Source organism: Prionailurus bengalensis, chromosome A1, assembly GCF_016509475.1.
Source record: "Prionailurus bengalensis isolate Pbe53 chromosome A1, Fcat_Pben_1.1_paternal_pri, whole genome shotgun sequence".
NCBI lineage: Eukaryota > Metazoa > Chordata > Mammalia > Carnivora > Felidae > Prionailurus > Prionailurus bengalensis.
This window is the reverse complement of record NC_057343.1, coordinates 191536922-191561537: the sequence shown is the minus strand read 5'-3', so window position 1 is coordinate 191561537 and position 24616 is coordinate 191536922. Positions and strand designations below refer to the sequence as shown.

The following is a 24616-nucleotide window of genomic DNA, read 5'->3' as shown; positions in this document are numbered from 1 at the left end:
GGGGTCAGACCTGTGCCAATATGCCAATTTTCTGAGAAAAGACGTCCATGACATCATAAAACCATCAAGTACACATGAAGTTAGCTCGTAAATTGGTGAGCAGAAGTTCACATGTGCTGTACAAATATTAAAATGACTTAATTAGGGGGCCCCTGGGTGACTCAGTTGGTTGAGTGTCCGACTTCAACTCAGGTTATGATCTCGTGGTTCATGAGTTCAAGCCCCACGTGGGCTCGTTGCTGTCAGCACAGACCCCACTTCAGGTCCTCTGCCCCCCCCCTACCCCTCCCCCACTTGTGCTCTCTCTCTCCCTCTCTCAAAAATAAATAAAACATGTAAAATAAAATAAAGAGTTCATTTTATTTGTTCAACAATTTAGACTGAAAAACCAATTACTCTGCACCATCCCAGGTGCCTCAATTATCCCATGCTTGGGTTGCAGGCTGTATCTTAAGCCACGTCAGCATGAGTCTTAGATGTCCTTTGGATGAGTTAGAAAGTTTTAAAGTTCAATGACAATTAAAAGCTGCTGAACAGAGAATTAACACAAATTCAGATTGTTGAAGGGTAATAAGGTGGAATTAAGAAAGTATAGGATACTTAGACTTTGTCCTAGCTTTGCCACTCCTTAGTCATTAATCTTGGGCAATTCTCTGAACCTCCTTTTTCTTACTCATAAGAGAATTAAATAATGCTTGATCTGTAAGTTCACAGAGGCTTTGTATTCAGAAACAAACAATGAAGACATAAAGAAAGGCGCAAAACAAATCCAGTCCAACTTCACGAGAATTAAATGCTGTAATAATTATGATAGCTGAAATTTACTTAGCACTTTTTTTCTTTTTTTAACTCTTTTATTGATTTTTAAGCTAATAGACTTTATTGTTTAGAAGTTTTTGATTTACAGGAAAAAATGAGCAAATAGTACAGAGAGTTCCCATATACCTCCCCCCTCCATTAGTAACATTTTGCGTTAGTGTGGTACATTTGTTACGATTAATCAACCACTACTTATACATTAAAGATCATGGTTTGCATTAAGATTCATTCTTTGTGCTGTACAGTTCTAGGAGTTTTGACAAATATACAATATTATATATCTACCATTATAGTACCATACAGAATAGTTTCACTGCCTTCAAATCCAGTGGGCTTTCATCTATTTATCCATTCCTTTCTTCTGTCCAAACCCCTGGCAACTATTGATCTTACTGACCAAGTTTCACCTTTCCCAGAATGTCATATAGTTGAAGTCATATAATGTGTAGCCTTTTCAGACTGGTTTCATTCACTTAGCAATATGCATTTGTTGATTATTCCATGTCTTTTCTTGGCTTGATAGCTCACTTCCTTTTGTCACTGAATAATATTCCATTGGATAGATGTACCACAGTTTGGCTATCCATTCACCTACTGAAGGATATCTTGATTGCTTGTAGTTTGGGCAATTGTGAATAAAGCTACTATAAATATCTGTGTGCAGGTTTTTGTATGAACATAAATTTTCAGCTCCATTGGGTAACTATCTAGGAGTATAATCTCTGGATCATATGATACCACTACATTTAGCTTTGTAAGAAACTGTCAGACTCTCTTCCAAAGTGGTTGTACCATTGTGCAATCCCACCAGCAATGAGAATTCCTTTTGTTCCATATCCTCACCAGGATTTAATATTATCAGGTGTTTTCGATTTTAACCATTCTAATAGCTATGTAGTTGTATATCATTGTTTCAGTTTGCAGTTTCCTGATGATATACGATGTTGAGCATCTTTTCACATGCTTCTTTGCCATCTGTATCTCTTCTTTAATGAGATGTCTGTTGACATCTTTTGCCCATTTTTAAAATTTTTTTAATGTTTATTCATTTTTGAGAGACAGAGCGTGAGCAGGGCAGGAGCAGAGAGAGAGGGAGACACAGAATGTGGAGCAGGCTCCAGGCTCTGAGCTGTCAGCACAGAGCCCAATGCAGGGCTCGAACTCACAAGCTGTGAGATCATGAGAGTGGAAGTTGGATGCTTAACTGACTAAGACACCCAGGTACCCCAATGGTGCATTTTTAATACATGATTTTATTTAATTCTCACAACAGTCTTAAGAGATAGATACTATTATTATCCCCATTTTACGGACAACAAAACTGAAGTTCAAACAAGTTAAGTAACTTGCTTAATGTCACACAGCTAATGAAAGGAACAGTTTAGATTCAAAAGCAGGCCGTATGATTCCTGAATACCTGCTGTTAACAACTGAGACACGATAGCTTCAAATACAATAAATATGGAAACACATTTGAAAATCAGCAGCGCATTTTCAAATTCACATTTGAGTTCTGGTTTGCTTTGGAATTAACTATGACACACAAGTATGAGGAACTCACAGAGTTCTTTTTTTCCCCTTCTAGAAACCAGAAGACCGGCCACCTTTCTGCAGACTCTTGAGTCAACTGGCTGAAATTGCAGAATCAGGACTTTAGCAGAGACTCAGCGCCAGGCCACGGGCTGCAGATCCTGAATGGGGGAAGCAGATTCTCCATTCATAGAGCATTAAAAGCTGCCACCAGCCCAGGACTCCCCAGAGGCAGCCGGCCTGTGGCGCCGGTCACTGAGCTGCCGCGGAGGCAGCACCCTGGCAGGGGCTGGCACCCAGCCGCAGGCAGGAGGCTCAGCCGCTGAACTGGGAGTGAAGCCAGAGCAGCCGCGATGTCTCTACCCTCCTTCCAGCCTCTTGTGTGTGGTGCACGAACCTCAATCTGACAGCTTTCAGGCAACGTTTCTTGCACTTCTTAGAGAAAAGGAGAGATGGGGTAGGACTGTGAATTATTATTTTTGTTATTATTTCAAACATGAAATATAAAGTTTATGGTCAAGGGTTTATGAGATCTAAAGCTTATGGTCAAGGGATTTTTACTTGACCTGACAACACAGAATCCCAGGATACAGGGCAAGAGAAATGAGGAGTGTGACTCTTTTTCAAGGAGAACCGGAGAACTAATTAAGGTCAGGAGGTGTAAACTCAGCCGCTGTGATGTCGTCAGCCGCAGCTTCCTGCCGTAGAGGATGATGGAACTAATGCTCACATCTGAGGCCGGATAGTCTAGAAGCAGCTTAATGCATGTTACTCATCCAGCACAGTGCCACTTTCCTCCTTGAAGGGACACGATGGACCGGGGTGAACGATTTCTATCTCATGGCTGGGGCTGGCGTCTGGACAGAAAGAGGGCATCAAATGATGGAGAACCAAATGGTACAGAGAAAGGCCTTGGGCTGTTAGTACTCCAACACCCACCTTTAGTACCAAGCTGGGCAGGTCACTGTGCCTTCTCTTCCGCGCAGAATGCTTCTGCAGGCATCTTGGGAGAAGATGTTTCTTCTGAACCCTGACTCCCACTGAGGACTCCACCACCAATTTTACTGGCCTCTAGGATTAGTCCCCTCTGCACTGTTCCACCTTCATCAGCAGAGGGCAGCATTGTGTCGGGCAGTGTGGTCTTGCAGAGAAATCCAAGCTTGTTTAGGCCCGAGAGGTTTGCAACTTCAAGGTTGAGGCTTCACGCCTCCTGAAAGTCTCTGAGAGGAACGAGGGGTCTATTCTTGCTCAAACCATCTGGATAGAAACAGGCACTGAGTAGGGTGCTTTCAAGGCGCACAAGGCAGCCTACTGTTGATTGAGCACTGAAATCTGCACAGTGAACGTGTACTGAACTACAAGCCTTATCTACAGAATTTCATTTCATCCTGAGTTCACACCAACCCAATGAGAAACTATTCTTATTCCCATTTTACAGATAATCGAACTGAGGCTTTAAAAAGCCAAGAAACCTCCCCAAAGTGACAGAGCTAGGAAGTGTAGAGGCTACATCTGTCTGACACCAGTGCAGCTTCTTTATTTCTATTCAGCACTGTCTCCTACTGATGATGAAAGGGGTTGCAGAGAAGGAGATAAATATAGCTGGGGGAAAGACCTAGAAAGCCATTAAAGAAGTCAACACAGAATGATGTTTCTCCCACGTAGACCACTATCGTTGGCCATGTAAACCTCCAAGTTGGAATAGGATCTTCTTTTTCCTCATCTGTAGCTTCACCTTTGTTAGAATTAATGACTTTGGAGTTGTTCAATTAATTAACCCTTTGATTCACCCACCCCTCCAGAGTCATGTTGCAGGAAGCCATTTATAGATGAGCTTCAAAACAGCTTTGAAAGATCCTCCTGCGGGTGTATAAATGCTTCCTTTAATCATCATCTCAACTTTGAGTCAGCTGCACTCTTCTTGGACATTTTGTGTTCACTGATGTAAGAGAGAGTTCGTTTTCCTACAGCATTCAGATGAAACTTGTAGAGAGATTATTGGGTAGTGTAGTCATTCACTCTTCTGTGTGATATTTTGACCAGCTAGAGATGCAGATGCATAGCTTTTAACTGTAACTATTGTTTTTTTTTTTTTTTAATTTTTTTATGTTTATTTTTGAGAGAGAGACAGAGTGTGAGCAGGGAAGGGGCAGAAAGAGAAGGAGACGCAGAATCTGAAGCAGGCTTCAGGCTCTGAGCTGTCAGCACAGAGCCCGATGTGGGGTTCGAACTCATGGACTGTGAGATCGTGACCTGAGCCAAAGTCGGACACTCAACCGACTGAGCCACCCAGGCGCCCCTCAACTATAATTATTGTGAAACTGGTTGCCTCAAGATAAAACTCTATCATTCAGAAGATGACCTTACTCAACATATTCAAAATCATCTCTGTTTACTTTTTGGCCTTTTGTACATTCTCTTGCGGAACCCTTAATTAGAGATGATTTCTGGAACATCCAGCCTAGAAGGAAAACATCAAAATTGACTGATTTCTGTGGTCTGGTTTCAAAAATTACCCCTTGCATGGTATTATCTTGTTCATGCTCAGATTTGCTGGGGCCTTAACTGAACATATGTCAATAGTTCACTCCCCCGTGTCCTATCCTGCAAAAGGGGCTTCCTGTCTGTTTCTCTTTTCCCCTCTCACATGTTGAAAATTTCCATGTGTTCACAAAAAATTCTCTTATACAAGGTTTTGGTTCTAGACGCATTTTATAGATTTTGCATTTTGTACCTTTTGAGACTATTTATATTTAGATGTATTGAATATTTATTAGTGTACAGTCCCTGCTAGTATCCATGATAAAAATGTTACAAATATCTCTAACCATTTATAAAGCACACATAGTTGAAGGTTGGGTCTAGCAAATAAAGCTATATGTTTTAATAAATACAGTATATATGGCCTGGGTTCCATTTGCCCAAATGTCAAACAACAAAAATTTTCCTCAAATAAAAATGATTACATGGCTGTATGTTCCACAAGCAAGTAAAGACTATATATCATTCAACATTTGATATAAATATCAAAGGCTTCTTGTGTTCCTATCATATACTCTACCAAGAGCTACAGAAACAAAGATGAAAAAGGCAGTCTTTGGTTTTCAGAAATTTCAGGTACAGTTAAGAAGGCAGACATACAAACAAGTAAAATCATCCAGCAATTAGAGCAACAACAGAAATATGGTCTAAGAGGAGAGGAGAGGAGAAAAAAGTTATGGAATCTATCAGGGGAAGGGTGACATCAGGAAAACTTCCTGGAACCTTGCTACTCAAAGTGTGGTCCCTAGACCAGCAATAGCAGCAAGACCAACTGGTGACAAGTGTGAATTCTCTGGCTTCACCCCGAAACTCACTGAATGAGAATCTGCATTTTCACAAAATCCACAGGTGCTCCTAAGCACATTAAATTTGAGACATACCGCCATAGAGGATGTAATGTCCGACTCAGTTTGGAAGATGAATTATGTTTTTTTCTAGCAAGCAAGTGGGTAGAAGTAAGAGAGATAGTTAACAGGTAGAACGATAAAGGAAATAGAATGTATGAGGAAGCTATTATCAGCTTATCCTTGCTGGAGTGGAAGTTGTGGGGATGGCCACGAGGTGTTGGCAAGGGTGAGGATGATTAAGGGGGGAGGCAAATTGAAACTGAATCTGTAAATCTAGATAAGGACCATATTTGAAAAGACAAGAAATGTTGGAACTCCACCTATAGATAGAAAAGATGTCAGTGTTCAAAGAGAGAAGGTCAAATTTCTGTTTAAAAATATATTCTGGCAGCAACACAGTGAGTGTATTTGAGAGAGGTAAAGCCGATAGAAGAGAAGCCAATATGAAGATGAATTTCGCCGTGTTCCAAGAACCAGATTATTGTTCATACCCATTCGCTGTCATCTGCTGTGTGGGTGACATGGAGAAATTGTAATTCGGAGTTCTTCAGTCACAGTTGGACAGCAATGAATAGCTTAGCTATTCCCCTGCCTCTTAAAGTCCCAGCGAAAAACAGGCTGGCTTATGTTTTTGGTGTGTTGAGCTCCCCTGTTGACCAAATGCCCATGTCCACTGCAGGAGCCGGTTCACACACCAGAGGATCACTGGGCACAAGTGAAAAAGCCTGCAACTTCTACTCAGACCTTTGTGGGACTCACCTTTGGGCTTGACTCCCACCGGGAAATGACCCAGATAGCAAACTCCTAAAGCGACTGGATGAACAGCTCTGCTTCTCAGCGTATTTATCCTGTAGACCCTATTCTCCCTGGAATCTCCCAACACAAAAGTCCACTGCCTTGAGGAAGAGGCAGGAACGTAACCCATTCAGCAAGATGGGCTGTGTGTATTTGTGTGTGTGTCTTCAGTGACTGAGATTCTTTTCAAGTCATGACGTGTAGTAGGCTTATGGGATTACAGAATCACACAGTGACTATTAGAAGGAGTTTTAGAGATCATTTACTTACTTTATAAATAATAGTTCCCATTCACCTGACATTGCTTGGCACTGTGTCAGGTGTATAAGATGAATATGATATCTTATCGGTTAGAGACCAAACACTTCACACTCAAATTAAGATAATTCAAGGAGGACTTATTTACAGAAGGATTATGTAGAACAGTGTGGGTCAGGTTTAGGAGAACCACAGAGTAGTACAGAGGAAAATAACAGCCAAGGAGCAGTTATCACCTTAAGGCCTGAAGAGACAGGAGGGAGAGTAGTCATTTGAATGTGACAGCAGAGAGTCACCTGGAGAAGGTCACCTTGAGAGGAGAGGACCTTTAGTAAGGAAGCCCGAGGCAACATCATAAGGAGAAAGCAGGGGAATAAATACAATGGCCCTGCTCTCCTCCCTTACCCCATCCACTGCTGGGGTTACTTGTTGGCCAAACCCAACTGAAAGCCAGAGGATGAGGAAACTGTAGCAGGGCCATCCATAGAGCTAAGTCCCCAAAGGAAAGAGCAGGGTGCAAAGAGTGGAGTGGATTTGGAGAAGGAGAAGATATCTAGTATGGACACCAGCCTTCCTAAAAGAAGCCCTTCGGCTACTAAAAAAGTCCAACACGTAACGAACACAGTTGACGTTTATTATTTGCAGATTCTATACTTGCAAATTTGCCTACTCACTGAAATTTATTTGTAACTCCCAAACCAGTCCTTCCATAGCCATCCATGGCATGCCCATGCCAGAGCAGTGAAAAATGTGAGTTGCCCTCTGTGCATATTCCTAGCCCAGGTCAAACAAGGTAATGCTCTGCCTTCTCATTTCAGCTCTCACACAGTAAACAAGTATCCTTTTCAAGGCTTAGTGCCATGTTTGCACTTGTGTACTTTTTGTTGGTAATTTTGCTGGTTAAAATGGCCCTCGAGCAAAGAGCTGAAATGTTTGTAGTGTTCCTAGAGCAAGAAGGCTGTGACATCCCTTTCAAAGAAAATACATGTGTTGGGTAAGTTTCATTCAGTCATGAGTTTTAATGCTGTTGACTGTGACTTTAACGTTAATAAATCCACAAAGTATATTAAATAAGGTGCTTTCTAACAAACATGCATAACATGAGGTTATGTATAGATCAGTTGATGAAAATATTGTGACCAGAAGCTCACAAGAACCTAACCCCATTATTCCCCTAGGAGCCACGGTTCAGTATTCATTCATTCGGTGCCCACAGCAACTTTATGAAACGTAAGTACCAAATAATGAGAATCAACTCTGATTGCAAAGGGTTGTTGTGGGCTAACCAATGGAGCAGTGGTCACAATACAGTGAAAACCCCTCAGGGATCAAGGAGGGCTTCACAGAGGAGGTGATATTTGAGCTGTCTTGAAGGGTAAATAGGAGCTCCTAAGGGAGAGGATCTGGAAGAACATTTCAGGAAGAAAAGCCTGAATAAAACAAAAAAATATATCTTATTCCACCTTCTTCCCTTGCATTACTTTTAAATTAGGACTGGGAACCTTGAGGACAAGGTTAGTAGGTGCTTGCCATGGTCACAGGAGAATCAGTTGAAAAGGTTGAGTGGACTGTGAGTTTCTCACCATCCAGGATCACCTCTACCCATACTACCTACATGCATCTACAGCTATGAAGACGTTTCTGGCCCCTTTCCATTTTCTCAGATTGATTTTGAGGACAAGTGTCTGTAAGCTGAGACAAACTATGCAAACATTCATTTGTGTTTCTCTTTTGTATATTTCACAGCAGTTTCCCATCTAAGATAATGTTTGCTCTCTCAGCAGCTTTGGGATAGAAGCAGGAGTACAAGGGTCTCACCAGACAGAAAAGGAAAGTGATACCCAGAGAGCATGCCTGAGGTTGTAGACTTACTTAACAAAGGTGAGGTTAGAACACAGATCTTATTCCGAGTCCTACATTCTTCCTAGAGATCACACCAAAATTCAAACCACATTAATAACCATAATAATAACAATATAAGCTTCCATTCTTGACCACTTATGATGACTATGCTTAGCATGTTACATTTATTATTTCATTTAATCTTCTAAGAACCCAAGGGATAGGTACAATGACGATTGTTTCAATTTTACAGATGAGAACAAGGCTTAGTAAATTAGGGAAGCCATTCACGGTCACACAATTAGTGAGTGACAGAATGGGGGCTTGAAGCCAGACCTGTCTGTCCCCAAATTCCATGTTCCCAACCATTCTGTGGGGCTGATTATAGGGCCACCTATGCTAACTTCTGAGAACACAGCAGCACTGAGCCCATTGTGCCTTTGGCTATACTGCTGCATTTCAAATCCTGTTCAGAATATGCTCAGCCCCTCCTTATCAGCTCTTATCTAAAATTATTATAAACAGAATTTGTGTAAGTAAAGATGAAATGTTCTTTGCTATGAAGTTATGTGTGAAAGATCTGACCTTCAAGGGAACCAGTTCCATAGAAGTTGTGAGAAATGAGCAAAGTAAGAGAAAGACAGCATGATGAGGGGACATGTGTTTCCAAATGGACCAAGATGGAGTCACAATCTTTCAGCAACAAAACAGTCCTCAATATTTCATTTATAAAGTAACAGGACTACTTCCTAGGATTTCATGAGGATGAAATTAGCCCATCCATATATAGTACTTAGCACAGAGGCTGGCCCCAAATAAACATTTAACAAATGTTAGTTTAAAACATATCTTTAAAATATAAGATAACAGAGAGGGAAGCAAACCATAAGAGATTCTGAAATATAGAGAACAAACTGAGGGTTGCTGGAGGGGTGTTGGGTGGGGGGACAGGCTAGATGGGCTATGGGCATTAAGGAGGACACTTGTTGGGATGAGCACTGGGTATTATATGTAAGTGATAAATCACTAAATTCTACTCCTGAAATAATTATTACATTATATGTTAACTAACTTGGATTTAAATTTAAAAAATATTAAAAAATAAGCATAAAAAATCTATTTTAACAAACTATTCCAGATTCAAAGAAGGAAATAGGCAACCCAGTGTCCTGTGGAAAGACCTGAGTCTGGGTCCAGCTGACCTTGGGCAACCCTTCCCCTTTCTGGGCCCCAGTTCTTTCATCTGTAAAATGAGGCAATTTTGAGCAAGTGCTCAGGTTTTATCTAATGGACAACGTAAATTGCGTAATTATTAAGTTTTTCTTTTCCTGCTAACTACCCAAATGTTAACTACAAGCACCAAGTGGGTGAGCCTACTCTGTGTAGCAGTCCCATGGCAGTTAAAGACTTTTTTTTTGTATTATTCACAGTTTCTCTCCACCTCATATTCCTTTCCTACATAAAATAGTATTTCTGTTTTCTGTCTCCAGAACCAATTCTTATGCCCATTCCAAATACCCCACTATTGGTTTCTGTGAAGCAATTTTAAATGGACACCTAGATGTCCTAAGTGACCTGAGATTTTCTAAACACAAGGCAAGGTTGCCACACACGGAACCACATTGTGTGGGCCCCAGCTTGCAGGTGGCAATGCAATTCTCATCTGATAGCTTCAACCCACTCATTGCTGGTGGTGCAGCCAGGATTGAACGTGAGGCATATCTGAAGGTAGTAGACAGAAGGCTATGCATGTCACTGGCAACATATGAGCTATGAGTTCACTTTTGATTATTCATTCAACTCATTTTTATTGAACTCCTATTAAGGACGAATCTCTGAGAATGTGATGAGAGGCAAGAAAGACACATCCCTTCTCTTAGATTTTATGCTCTTAATAATGCTAAGCAGGCAACGACGTCAGCAATCACAACACAGCACGACGAGGGGTGTGATAGAGAAGCCCAGGGGGCTCTGGGAGCATAGATGACTAACCGTAGCCTAACCCAGACACGGAGGGAGCTAGAAGAAACAGACAGGTAAGTGGACACCAGAGGGATGCACAGAAGTTAGGCAGCAAACTAGGGGAAAGTGCGGAAGCAGGAGGGAAAGGAGGGTAGATCATTCTAAGCAAAAAGCCCAGCTTGCACAAAGGCCAAACTCAAGCGAGAATACAGCAGATTAGGGATACTAAAAGATTGCTTTTGGCTACAACCAAAGAGAGCTTGCTCACAGCAGAGGAGACTGGAGAGGCAGACGCCAGATGGAACACCCTTTGTGGGCCTTGCTAAGGAGTTTGGGCTCCATGCTGAGGACAATGAGAAGCTAGTGAGGTGCTGTAAGCATGGCAGGGGCATGTCCTTTGTTTTAACTCATGTGATTTTCTGCATGTAGAAGGCTCTTGGAATGAATCCACCTTACCTCACCGTCTGGAGGGGGAAACAAGTGCAGTGACTTGTCTAGGATCATTTACTTGCAAAGCTGGGACCAAAAGACAACGCAATGCTTTCAACAAGACCATATTGCTTCCCCTTATAAGCGAATGAAATTCAGGGGTCAGGGAATTATTTTTGCCTAGGATCCAACCTAATATATGTCTAATAGTCTTTTTGTTTCTTTTAAACAACTTGATCTTAGAAGGTGAAAAGACAAGGAAGGAACAACAGGGAGAAATACATCTTCCAGAAATCTACGACATCCAACAAAACATGCCCTTCAGAGTGAAAATTCAATCTCTCTTGTTGTTTTTTTAATTCTTTTTTTAAATGTTTATTTTTGAGAGAGAGAGAGAGAGAGAGAGAGAGAGAGAGAGAGAGAGAGAGAGAGAGAACGAGCAGGGGAGAGGCAGAAAAAGAGGGAGACAGAATCCGAAGCAGGCTCCAGGCTCTGAGCTGTCAGCACAGAGTCTGATGCAGGGCTCGAACTCCCCAACCACGAGATCATGCCCTGAGCCAAAGTCAGCCACTTAACCAACTGAGCCACCCAGGTGCCCCCAATTTCTATTGTTAAGTATTTGTAATCACTGACACTCAAAATCCTAAGGATCACAGTGGAAAATGAAAAATTACAGAAAAAAGAAGGGAAGAAAGAAAGAAAGAAAGAAAGAGAAAGAAAGAAAGAGAAAGAAAGAAAAAGAAAGAGAAAAAAGAAAGAAAAGAAAGAAAGAAAGAAAGAAAGAAAGAAAGAAAGAAAGAAAGAAAGAAAGAAAGAAACTTTGGTGTTTAAAGCCATCCTCCACAAACACCTCCACAAGCTTTCTCACAGGGACAGAAATGTATGTGTGTACATATATAAGTCATCCTTTCTGAAATAGCAATTTAAATTCGAATGAGTGATGTAACATCAAACCATAAAGGATCATGAATTCTGAGTGCTTGGGAAATAAGAAATGGTGTGAGATCAGTGAGGGTGTAGATTCCCAAGTTCTTTGCCAGAGACTCTGTGGCTCCTCTATAAATAGCCCCTAATAGGAATAGCTGAGTAATTAAGTATACATAGACAAACTTTTGAGAAAGCTTCCCTTGTAACAGTACTTTATCCTTTACATTTTAAAATGTTTCAAATGCTTTCAAGTGTTTACCTTGTGAGGTAGGAAGGGCAATTATTATCCCTCACGTTATAGATATGGTGGCTTCTTAAGAACAGAGTGTTGAAGTGACTTGAGTAGGGGGTCTCAAGGTTGGATCTGAAGCTCCACCAGACTGCTGCTCGGGTGAGGACCGTTTCTTTGGGCAGCCCTAAATGGCAGATAAGCCTTGAAGAGAAAGGTGCCTGTCCTCTCAGGTCCTTCCTGGCAAAGCCAGGTGACTTCCTGTCACCATGTATTTTCCTTTTTGCCCATTAGGCAATTCTTCCTCAATGAAGTTGAGGCAGGTCCCTGCTTAAGAGATGGCAGCTTCAGGGATTGGCTCCAAGCGACTGAGAAGATACTCCTGAGCAGAGGAGCACTGGTGACCAGACTCAACTGGTGGAAGTTCCCTCTCCCCAAACCCCTGGTTTATCTTCCATCACTTCGCCCTGTTTCTTTCCTTCACAGAACTTCTTCTAGCTGTAACTGGACGTTAGCTAGGTTAATTTATGCCCTATCTATCCAGGTAGATAGCAAGCTCCAAAAGGGTAGTACACCAGTGCGTACTCAGCTCCTGGCACGAGGCTCGGAACAAAATAGGTGCTCAATAAATATTAGGTAGATAAATGAGCGCTTGGAAAAAACGTGAGATCGATGAGATCGCAATGGAGCCCAAAGCTTCCGTCCTCCCACTGCTGCAGGTGTGGCTCTCCGGCACGCGGGATCTGGGGCCAAGTCCTCCCTTCCTTCTCCATTCTGAGGGCAGGGCGGCTGGCTGTCCTGGGGCCGGCGCCGGGGTGCAGGTCTGGAATGCGCCCGCCGCGTTGAGGGGCGCACCGAGCGCCCCTCGCCGCAGCCATTTCCTGCTCTTTGTGTGACAGCGGCGGCGGCGAAGGGGCTGGCACCCCGGGCGGGGGAGGAGCCGCGACGGGCGCGGGGGCGGGGCCGAGGGCGGGGCCGAGCGCGGCGGCCCTCCAGCGGAGCTAAGCGGGGCAGAGCATCCTGCGCCCCGGCGCGGGGCCCCGCGGTAGCCTTGGGCCGCTCCCCCGAACCTGCCGCAGACCCAGGTAAGCAGCGTTCGCAGGCCTTGGGGCCGGCGTGGGGACCGGGATGCTGCGGGGGGACGTCGATACGGCCGTGAGGATGCGCGAGGCGCCGGCGCCCCTTCTCCCCGCCCGAGGGGGGCGCTCGGCCCGGCGCCCCGGCTAGCGCGGCCTGGGGGCCTCCGAAGCCCCTGCACGCCGGGTTCCAGGCCCCGCGCGGCCCCCTTCCCCCTCCGGCCCACCCTGGGCCTCGTTGCGCGGACCCCCCTGCGGGAAAGCGCCGGCACACAACGCAGCTCGGGCGCGGCGGCGGCAGCAGCAGGTGCGCGGCCTGGGCCGGAGCCGCGGGCGGGTGAAGGAGCGGCGCTAACCCCGAGAACCGGAGACACCTGCAGCGGCGACATCCCCGAGCCCAGGTATTGCAGAACGCCGACAGCCGCCTCTGCCGCCTCGGCCACCATCACCTCCTCCGGGGCAAGCGAGAGCCGCGTGGGCCCGCCTGGCAGCCGCCTGGGGCACCCGACGCCCTGCAGTGAACGTGAGATGGGTGGGGCGAGGGGCGAAGCGCCAGTGTTTGAAGGTGGGGGTTTTAACGAGGGAGGAGGCAAGTCTGACCCGCTTTGAAGCCTTCTGGCCTACACTAGCATCACTCTCCCTCCTGGCTGCCAGGCAGCGGGGGAGGACAGGGGGGAAGGGGGATGAGTGGGCTGACTCCTGGGGAGGAGGTTGGATTTTCTTGAGCTCCGAAGAATTGGGAAGAGTGCCTACCTGTCTGTTGTGGTTTCTGCTTTTCAGGACACCCTCCCCCTCGATGGATGGGTGAAAAGGAAGAGAAGGGGTTGCTCTCTGTTTAGGGGTGGGGGCGGGGGCAGGAAACGTGATCGGACAGGAGTGTGGTTCTCTGTACTAAGGAGAACCTGGCAGGAAAGGACGCTGGGACTGCCCAAGCCCTCCAGCTCAGGGAATCTGACTTTGACCTCTGGTTGCCTAGTTTCTCCAGCACGGCGATGGAGCATTGTGGGCTGATGGGCCATGGGCTTCTCTTCCAGCCAGGACAAGAAGGTAGCAAGGATCTTTTCCTGCTAGCTCTCAGGTGCCTTCCTGGCATGGGCGAGGAGACTGGGGCATGAGGGGCAACTCAGGAGAGTGCTGGCTCTCATACTCTTGTTTTCTACCTCGTACCTGTGTCCCCTTTAGGGCAGTGGGTCTCACCTTACTTATTCTTGGACACAGGCCCTGTTGGAAGCAGTGCTGGTAACCTTGGAGATCACAGATATTGGGAGGCAAAATTCTAGGTCCATATCCCTGGGCAGGATTGCGAAGGCCTTGAAGGTGGTTTTCTGCACAGTTAGGCACCTCCTCTGTGACTCTCCCTGAGGCCTCCCACCTCCACCTCCGTGCAGTGCTCTGTGCTTCCCCCATTCTCCTATGTCAAAAATTATTTTCAAGATAGGAGCCAGTGAACATGTTTATCCTTAAGAGCTAAATACAAAAGAATTTCCCATTCAGTGCAGAGCAGGTCCTTTAGAAGTCATTTGACTGGAAAGGAAATGGGCCGAAAGGCATTTTAATGGAAAACAAATCTTTAAGTCAACATATTTGATATCACTAAAGTGGCATTTCAGGCACTGAGCTGGAAGTGGGAACAGGGAACTAGGTAGCAGTTTTGGGGAACAGCTCACTGAAATGACAGTGTCTACCGGTTGTCAGCTCTGTTTGCTTCAAGAGCAGAAATAATGGAATTGTGTGTGTGTGTGTGTGTGTGTGTGTGTGTGTGTGTGTGTGTGTGTAACTGGTCAGGGGTCGGTTACTGTCACTGGAAGGTATTTGTTGAGCACTCAGTATCCACTTGGGGGAGGTGAAACTTTCCTACAGAGAGTTACTCATTGCCCCTGGATGCCATCTGCCCAGGCAGTTAGTAGGCCACAAGAAGAGCGTGTTGTTGCTTACAAAGCCAGTGCTTCTGCCTGTTTCTGTATGCTGAGCCTCTGACTGGGGGCATTAGCTCTCTGCTCACTAAGCTTCTTTATTATATTTCCTGGCCAGTTCTGACCAGTTCTGTAGCCACCCAAGCCTGCCTTGTTCAGTCCCTGCTGAAGGAAAAACTTGCTTTAGGCATTAGGCCAAGAATGGGGTATCCAATCCAGTAGGGTTGGTGAGTTTTTCTCAAATCAAATCAGAGGCTGGCCCAGAGAAGGAAGTAAACATGAATTTAAAATCTGGAAGAGGGCCCCAGGAGAACACTACCTGTCCCCTCTGATAAATTGTTCCCTGTTGGGCGTTCAGTGGGCCTCTGCTGCTGTCATTGACCAGCAAGCTGAATTAGGTGATGAATAGGCAACAAGCTAATTAGCATTAGAAACGACACTCCTGGAAAACAGTACAGGGCTCCGGTCCCCACATTTGAGGATTGGCCTACACTCTCAAAGAGGTTTCTTTTGGCCGCTGTTGGCCCCAGGGTTCTACCAAGAGCTTCACAAAATGGGCTTTTGTAGCCTCCGTGTGGCCACCATAACAATGAGTCTATTTCTTTAGTGGCAAGTATTAATTATTATTCACTTGTAGTTGACGGAACCAGACATCAGTCACCTCATTGGAGTCTTTGTAAAAGGCCTTTGGTCTTGTCATTTGGGGGAGCAAAACCATGTCTAGGGTCTAAAGGATGGACCCTGCTGTGGTAGCAGAAGTGGGGGAGGATGGTGGGGCATGCCTCCGGGCAGTGACTGGGGGGGGCAGCGTTGGTGGGGAAGGAGCTGGTTCTTCATGGGATGCTCTTATTAAGTGAGGGATGCATGAAAGTGCCAAGTACAGCGGCTGGCACACATAGTTAAGTGCTATTATATCTATGTATTTATTGTTTTAATGTATTAATTACATAATCATTAAGAATGTAGCTCATGTGTGTAGTCAACCCATGGCTACCCCCAGAACCTTCCTGGATTTTGCTCTTCCCAGGAGAGTTGGCTCTGTGACCAAGAAACCTAGCCCCAGGTTTACCTGCAAAAGGTAGCCCGTGTTAAGACAGGGCATCAGTAAGGCTTCAGGTAAGAAGTGCTCTTGAGTAGCTCACTGAAGGTAGGTATAATGAGTAGGCAGAAAGGGGAGGGAGTACACTGAGCAGAAACCTGGAGGTAATTCTCACATTTCAACACACAAACAGAGGCCAGGAAGGAACTTTCCCTCTGTGTGCATTTAGCATTTTGCAATCAACCAAAAATGTTAAGGGCATGCTTCACTTCCTGGGCAGACAGAGCAGTGCAGTGGTCTTAGGACACAGGATTTATCCTTGACTTGCTGTGTGCCTTTAAATTCACCACCACCCCTCCAACTTTAACAATTGGGCAAAGGAAAGCAGCTTGCCCAGCTCGTTACCTACCTGTTGCCACAGGAACCTGCAGATGAGATAATGTCTGTACATCCCAGTTTTAGAAGAAAAGGCCATGGAAACAGAGAAGAGAATGAGGTTTCTGAATGTGTGGCTCTTTTGGACGGCTGCCCTTCATTCCTAAAGGAACAATTTATTAATTATATATTGTGTGTCAATTTAAGAAGACAAATCTGTGGCCTCTCTGTAACATTGAGCCAAAGGGAAACTGAAAGGCACTTTGTGATTCACAGATTCTGTCAAGACCCCTGGATGGCCTTGTCTGTACAAAGACACTTCAGATTTCAGTCTGTGGGTGTGGGACGCCTCCCAGGATGCTGGGTTTGGATATTGGCTTCCTAGCCATGGCCATTATGCCAAGGACTGTGTGCGATGTGCCTCAAAAGATGACCATTCAAGCCATACTTCTTGGGCCCTGGCAGCAGAGGAGGAAACCATTTGAGTACAAATTCTTGAAGGAAATTGTTTTGAGAAGGGAGAGCTTGGGTTCAGGCAGAATTCCTTGCAGGGACCATTCTGGCTGAGTGGCATTTTAATAGACATGCAGCAACTCAGAAATTAGTGCAAGGAGAAAGTAAACATGACCTTCTGGAGAGATACCCAAGAAGGACCCAGTGATGCCTTCATCAATAGGCCTTTTGATTGTGTGTTTTCATCATCGTTAGGTCATCTTGAAGCAGTGGTTCTCCGACTTGAATCACTTCGTGGGACAGAGGGATGTTTAGTATGTCCATGTTGTATGGTCTCTGTCTTCTGAATAAGGCAGGAGACGAGGTCCTCTGCAGAAAGTAAAGGTGGTGGACTGGTTAGGAAAGTTCAGGAGACTTCCGGAGGTTTGGAACAGCTGCCTCTGTGGGTGGAATAAGAAATCAACTGGGGGGGCGCCTGGGTGGCGCAGTCGGTTAAGCGTCCGACTTCAGCCAGGTCACGATCTCGCGGCCCGTGAGTTCGAGCCCCGCGTCAGGCTCTGGGCTGATGGCTCAGAGCCTGGAGCCTGTTTCCGATTCTGTGTCTCCCTCTCTCTCTGCCCCTCCCCCGTTCATGCTCTGTCTCTCTCTGTCCCAAAAATAAATAAATGTTGAAAAAAAAAAATTAAAAAAAAAAAAAAAAAAAAAGAAATCAACTGGGGGATGAAAGAGAGGATTGTCTGACTTTACTGATGGCCCAGCTGAGACCAAAGAATCTGCAGGGCTGGCCCTCAATAACTCAGTGTTAAGGGAAGGGATACCTGAGAAAGGTATTCAGTTTGTGATTTTATATTGTGATGCCTTAAGACTGCTTTTGACAAGGTATGAATGGTGAGAAGAGAAATCAGAACTAGGGGTGAGCCATCAACCTCCAAGTATGTTACACCTTTGTGGGAAAGAGAAATAAAGACCTGCCTCTTACGAGTTGAGGTGGAAGCTGTGACAGGATTTTCTTTAAAAGTCTCCTCAAATTCTTACGGTAATAAGGCTGACTTATGTGGTGCCTTGGATCAGAATGTTTTAAATGAAAAAAAAATTTTTTTACCAGATAACGTGCATTTGGGCCATTGGCTTGTGCCTTCAACAAGTTGTTCATGAAGTGCTAATTAGGCAAATAATGCCTAGCATGTGCCCACATCTGTGCTAGGGCTACGGATCAAGCTAAAAAAAGATGATTATTCCTGTCATTTCTGGTGATCCAAAGAATTAGTGAAATATAAAGCAATTTATAATGCAGAAGGAAACTGTGGACTCTTAGACTGTGAGCACTGTCAGAATCCAGAGAAATGAAGGTTTGGTGGAGTTTGGCTGGTCAGACCTTCGTGGAGGAGGCCTATCTTGACTTGGGCCTTGCCAGTGGTCAAGGGTGGGTGGGATTCGAGAAGAGAAGAGGACAGTCTGCTGGGAAGTGCAGAGAGTTGGAGCAAAGGCAAGAATGTCCATGGGCAGGGTAATGGCACCCCATACATCCTGGCCAGAGTGGGTTTGCTTGTTAAGGAACGGTGGTCTTCAAGGAAGCCCTTTGCACGGCGTGTCCATCTGCTGTCAGTGTCGTTTTCTTTCAAGTTGGAAGGGCCCTGAGAGAGTCCAGTGATTCTTAACTGCTTGTTTTTGGTTTTGCTCTTTTTTTTTTTTTAGTACATATTATGGACAATATTGACGTGCTCAACACACCACACCCACAGCCAGTCCCCTCCCCACTCTACCCCTGTTTTCTCCCTCTCAGGGAAGAAGATGTATAGGCAAGCAGTGATAGCATGGGAGCGCTTGGAACCTTCCCAAACACATAATAAAAATACCTTGTTTGCAAACCTCACTACTTACGCCATTACTGGTAAAAGTTGCCCACAAGAACCTTCACAACCATGTGACATCATGGTTGAGAACCACTGCCTGGCCAGCCTCCATATTTTATAGACTGGGAAATGGCCTTTTTAGAGTGAGTGGAAATGTGACTCCAGGGCCTAAGTGAGCCTTCAGACCCAGCCACATTCGAGTTGTAACGTCACATTGATGGTCTGCGTGCTCTGACCTGGTGGCCGAACCTGAAGTCTTGCTCTTTGTTTCCACAGCAGATGCAGTGTGGCTGGCTTCTCTTTCTCAGTTTTAGCAGGTGCTTCTGAGAGCTGGCTCCTGTCCCCGGATATAGGTCACATTGGTGCCCCTCACATGGTGACTTGTCACAGGCTGCAGTGGGAACAAATCCGGAAGTCGCCCTTGGTGGCAGGACTCCCCCGCCCCCCACAAGAGGATGGGATCTGCCTGGTTGGGTTATCAACGGAAAGGTCCCCTCAACCCTGACAACACAGGAAGCAGCTGAGTAAAATGGCAGGCGGGCACTGTGGCCAGGTTTCTAACCCTGCCAGGATCTTTTTCTTTGCTGTAAACAAAGAGGAGGGTAGGCCTTCTCCAGAGGCCCAGGTCATGGACTTCTGTGCTCTGACCTCACGTCCCTTGTGTGGAGAGAAGCTGCTGGTCTGGGGCCTCTCATCCCAGAAGACCCACAGTGAGGGACTTGGGTAGGGAAGACTGCCTGAAGACGGTGCTGGGGACGGGTCAGATGTCGGAAATCCTAGGAAGGAGGCCTTGGGTTTTTTTTTTTTAAATAATTTTTTTTAATGTTTATTTTTGAGAGAGGGAGAGAGAGAGAGTGTGAGCAGGGGAGGGACAGAGAGAAAAGGAGACACAGAATCTGCTGCAGGCTCCAGGCTCCAAGCTGTCAGCACAGAGCCCAACACGGGGCTCCAACCCACGAACTGTGAGATCATGACCTGAGCCAAAGTCAGATGCTTAACTGACTGAGCCACCCAGGTGCCCCTGGCTTGTTGTTTCTTAAAGTAAGTTTAAAAATTTCGATCAAAGCAGTACATGCTTTAAAAAAGATCAAATAGTATTGAAAGACTCGTAATGAAAACAACCACCCAGTGCCCACCTCCCCATAGAAGCTGTCACCTCTAACTGACTGTTTCTTCCAGCACTTGCCTCCAGATCTCTAAATGATATGCTTACACTGCTGTTTCTTGATTTATCTGTTCTATGCATTATCTATTTACTTCCTGCTGTGATGGATGAAGATTTCACTTTCTTGCACCATCCACCTCCCTCCCCTGCCCCCATCTCCCAATATAGTGACAGCTCTGCTTTAACCTATGTTTAAATTTTTTTTTTTAAGTTTAATGTTTTAGAGAGAAGGAGAGCAAGCAAGCAGGGGGTGGGGAGGAACAGAGAGAGAGAGAGAGAGAGAGAGAGAGAGAGAGAGAGAGAATCTTAAGCAGGCTCCACACTCAGCGCAAAGCCCTATGCAGGGCTTGATCCCACAACCCTGGGATCATGACCTGAGCCAAAATCAAAAGTTGCACACTCAACCAGCTGAGCCACCCAGGCTCCCCTAACGTAAGTCATGTTTAAAGCATCTACATCATTATTTTTAAATGTTTACTTATTTATTTTGAGAGAGCACAAGCGGAGAAGGGGCACAGAGAGAATCTCAAGCAGGATCCCCTGTCAGCACAGAACCCAACCCAGGGCTTGATCTCACAAACCCTGTGCTGAAATCAAGAGTCAGAAACTTAACCAGCTGAAACACCCAGGTGCCTCAAAAGCATCTATGCTATGAAAATCTGTAAATGTGAAATGTGTGTAAATCACAAGAGAGCTAAGTAATGTCCTTTCATTTATCTCCTTTCTTATATGGCTTTTTTGTTTTATTGCAAAATTAGAATGTTCTCCCTTCCTTCCTTCCTATTTAATATTCCTCCTTTTAAAAAAAATTTTTAACAGCTCTATCGTATCTGTTACTGTATTAGATCCTCTTGTCTGCCCAGGAAGTTACAGAGTTAGCCCCAGCTCTGTCCCTAACTAGCCAAGTGACCTTGTATAGGTCCATCTTGTCTCTCAGCTTCAGTGTCCTCAGGGAGAACTACAAACCTGGCTTGTTCTCATTCTAAACCTCAAAGCCCATCCCCCCAGCTCAGAGGTGGTTCCTGTCTGAGCAGTCTCTCCTCCGGGGTGTGGCAGCCAGGACCTGACAGATATCTGGCAGTGTGACAGAAACAGGGTTGGGGTGGAAGGCTTGGGAGCAGGTGCTGGTTTGGGTGGTCCAGCTCATCCTGCAGTCTAGGGGCTGCTCCGTGGGGTACTGTGGATGTGTCCATTGCTTTCTGTTTCTCTCCCACCTCTTCTGGTGATTTCTATTCAACACAGTCTCTGCTTGTCAGGCGCACCATAGTTCCCAGACTCCCCAAGCTCCTACCCTGCCTCCCTCTCTCTTTGTACCACTCCTGCTTATGTTACAGCCAATGTTTCCCCAAGCACTCATGCAAATACTAACACTTTTTTTGTAACGGCTTGAATTATTCACATGTTCTGCAGTTCACCCATGTGAAACATACAGTTCAGTAATTTTTAGTATATTCACAGAGTTATGCAACCATCATCCTGATCAATTTTATAACATTTTCATCACCCCGGAAAGAAGAGACCTCATGGCCATCAGCAGCACCACCTACTTCCTCCAGTCTCCACCCTAAGCCCAGGCAACCACTAATTACTTAGTGTCTCTCTTGATTTGCCTACCCTGGACATTTCCTTAAAAAGCGTATTATGCTTCTTTCACTTAGCAGATTTTCAAAGTCCATCCATGTTGTAGCCCATGCCTTTAGACCCCATTCCTTTTTGCAGCTGAATAATATTCCATAGTGTGGATATACCATATTTTATTTATCCACTCATTGGTTGATGGACATCTGAGTTTTTTTCCACTTTGCGGCTGCTACAAATAATGGTGCAGTGAACATTCATATACAGGTTTTTGTGTGGATGTTTGTTTTCAATTCTCAGGATTATACCTAGGCATGGGATTGCTTAATCTTATGATAACTCTATATTTATAACTTGTAGGGACTGCCAGACTATTTCCCAAAGTTACTGCACTATTTTATATTCCTAGCAGCAAAATAGGGGGGTTCCAATTTCACATCCTCAGCAATATTTGTTATTATCTGTCTTCTTGGTTGTAGCTATCCAGTGGATGTGAAGTGATAATTCACTGTGATTATGATTTGAATTTCCTCAATGGCTAAAGATATTAATAAATTTATATGTGCTTTTTGTCCATTTATAGATCTTCTTTGGAGTCTATCCTTTGCCCATTTGGGTTGCTTTTCTATTATTGAATTTTAAGAGTTCTTTATATCCTCTACACATATAACAGGTATATGACTTCCAGATAGTCTCTCCCATCCTGTGGGTTGTCTTTTGCTTTCTTGATGCTGTTTTTTGAAGTAACAAAAGTTTTACATTTAATTTTGATAGTGTCTATTAATAGCTAATAAAATCAAATATACATTTATCTATTTTTTCTTTCACTGCTTGTCCTTTTGATGTCATTATGTATTCCAAAGTCACAAAGATTTACTCTTGTGTTTTCTTCTAAGAGTTTTATTGTTGTAGCTGTTCTATTTAGGTCTTTGGTCCATTTTGAGTTAATTTGTTGTGTGGTATGAGGTCGAAGTCTACCTTCATTCTTTTGCACGTGGATACCCAGTTGTCCAGCACCATTTGTTGAAAAGTGTATCCTTTCCCCCTTGAATTGTCTTGGTACCCTTATCAAAAATCAATTGACCGGGGCGCCTGGGTGGCTCAGTCGGTTAAGCGTCCAACTTCGGCTCAGGTCATGATCTCACGGTCCGTGAGTTCGAGCCCCGTGTCGGGCTCTGTGCTGACAGCTCAGAGCCTGGAGCCTTCTTCAGATTCTGTGTCTCCCTCTCTCTCTGCCCCTCCCCTGTTCATGCTGTGTCTCTCTCAGTCTCAAAAATGAATAAGCGTTAAAAAAAAAATTTTTTTTAATCAATTGACCATAAATGTGAGTTTATTTTTAGATTTTCAATTCTGTTCCATATCTTAATACCACTACCATACTGTTTTAATTATTACTGTAGCTTTGTAGTAAGTTTTGAAATTGGGAAATGTGTGTCCCTGGTTTTGTTCTTTTTTAGGAATGTTTTGAATTTCTGTATGAATTTTAGAATCAGCTTGTCAGTTTCTTCCCAGACACCAGCTGGGATTTTGATCGGGATTACATTAGATCTGTATCAATTCAGGGAAGATTGCCATCTTAACAATATTAAGTCTTTCAATCTGTGAAGATGGGAGAGCTTTCCATTTATTTGGGTCTTTAATTTTTGTGACAATGTTTTACAGTTTTCAGAGTATACATTTTACACCTCTATTTTGCTAAAGTTATTCCTAAATATTATATTATTTTTGATGCTGTTGTAAATATAATTATTTTTATTTCATTTTTTTGATTGTGCATTGCTAATGTATAGAGATATAATTGATGTTTGTGTGTTGATCCTGTATCTCGCAACCTTGCTGAACATGTGTATTCATTGTAATCGTTTTTTAGTGGATTTTGTATGTAGAATTTGCCAAATTACCCTGGCTAGGACCTCTAGTACAATGTTGAATAGAAATGGAGAGAGTAGACATCCTTGTCTTCTTCCTAATTTTCGGGGGGAAAGTATTCAGTCTTTTACCATTAAGTCTGATATTAGCCATGGGATTTTTTGGTAGCTGTCCGTTATCTCACTGAGGAAGTTCCCTTCTGTTCCTAGTCTGTTGAATGTTTTTGTTGTGAAAGAGTATGAGATTTTTGTCAAATACTTTTTCTGCATGTACTGAGGTGATCCTGTGGGACTTGTCCTTTATTCCATGATATGGCTTATCACATTAATTTATCTTTTAAATGTTTGTTTATTTTTGAGAGAGAGAGACACACACACACAGAGCGTGAGCAGGGGAGGGGCAGAGAGAGAGACACAGAATCTGAAGCAGGTTCCAGGTTTTGAGCTGTCAGCACAGAGCCCAATGGAGGGCTGGAACCCACGGTCCTCGAGATCATGACCTGAGCCGATGTCCGACATTTAACTGACAGAGCCACCCAGGTGCCCCACATTAATTGATTTGGGGGATGTTGGTGTTAAACCAGTCTTCCTTTCCTGGGATAAGTCTCACTTTGTCATGATACATAATCTTTTTTCTATGTTGCTGGATTTGGTTTTGTTGGGAAACTTTTATTGAGCACTCTCTACCTTACCAAGCTGTTTACATGGATTATTGGGCTTTTGTTTTTCAAAATCTATGAGGTAGGAACTGTTATTATTCCTCATATCAGAGGTGAAGAAGATGAGGCTCAGAAATGTGCTGTCATCTTCCCAAGATCACACAGCCAATAGTGGCAGACAGGATTCTAACCAGTTCACCATCCCACTCTCACGTGATAAACCACCTCTCACGAACGTATCGGTGCTGGACATGAGATGATTTCCAGATAACATCCGTTGTTTTCATTGTTTTTAGTTTCCCTCTGTTTATGGCAAGTGATACTGGTTCTCTATTAGTGGTTGTAATATGAGCTTCCTTCTAATATATAGAGTAAAAGTGAAAAGTCTTTTAAAAAAATATTAAGTAAATAATTGTACAGGCTTATATAGGGCATGACTGCATATTCCATTTAAATT

The 24616-nt window shown here is 44.3% G+C and overlaps 2 protein-coding genes across 7 annotated transcripts in view; both read left to right on the top strand.

Annotated features, from left to right (window-relative positions):
* ITK (IL2 inducible T cell kinase) overlaps positions 1–4528 on the top strand; it is a 57985-nt gene extending 53457 nt beyond the window's left edge. The window contains exon 17 of the mRNA XM_043597362.1: positions 2405–4528. Within this exon, the coding sequence (XP_043453297.1) occupies positions 2405–2476 (72 nt within the window). The 3' untranslated portion in view covers positions 2477–4528. The remainder of the gene's footprint in view (positions 1–2404) is intronic.
* Positions 4529–13148: 8620 nt separating this feature from the next.
* The window catches only part of CYFIP2 (cytoplasmic FMR1 interacting protein 2), a 129634-nt gene continuing 118166 nt past the window's right edge, over positions 13149–24616 (top strand). For 2 of the 6 annotated variants that reach the window (XM_043597333.1, XM_043597309.1), the window contains exon 1: positions 13149–13265. The gene's annotated coding sequence lies outside the window, so the exon portion shown is untranslated. Of the gene's footprint in view, positions 13266–13538; positions 13658–24616 lie in introns of those variants that run through there. The other 4 variants (XM_043597327.1, XM_043597293.1, XM_043597302.1 and 1 more) reach the window with 4 other exon arrangements.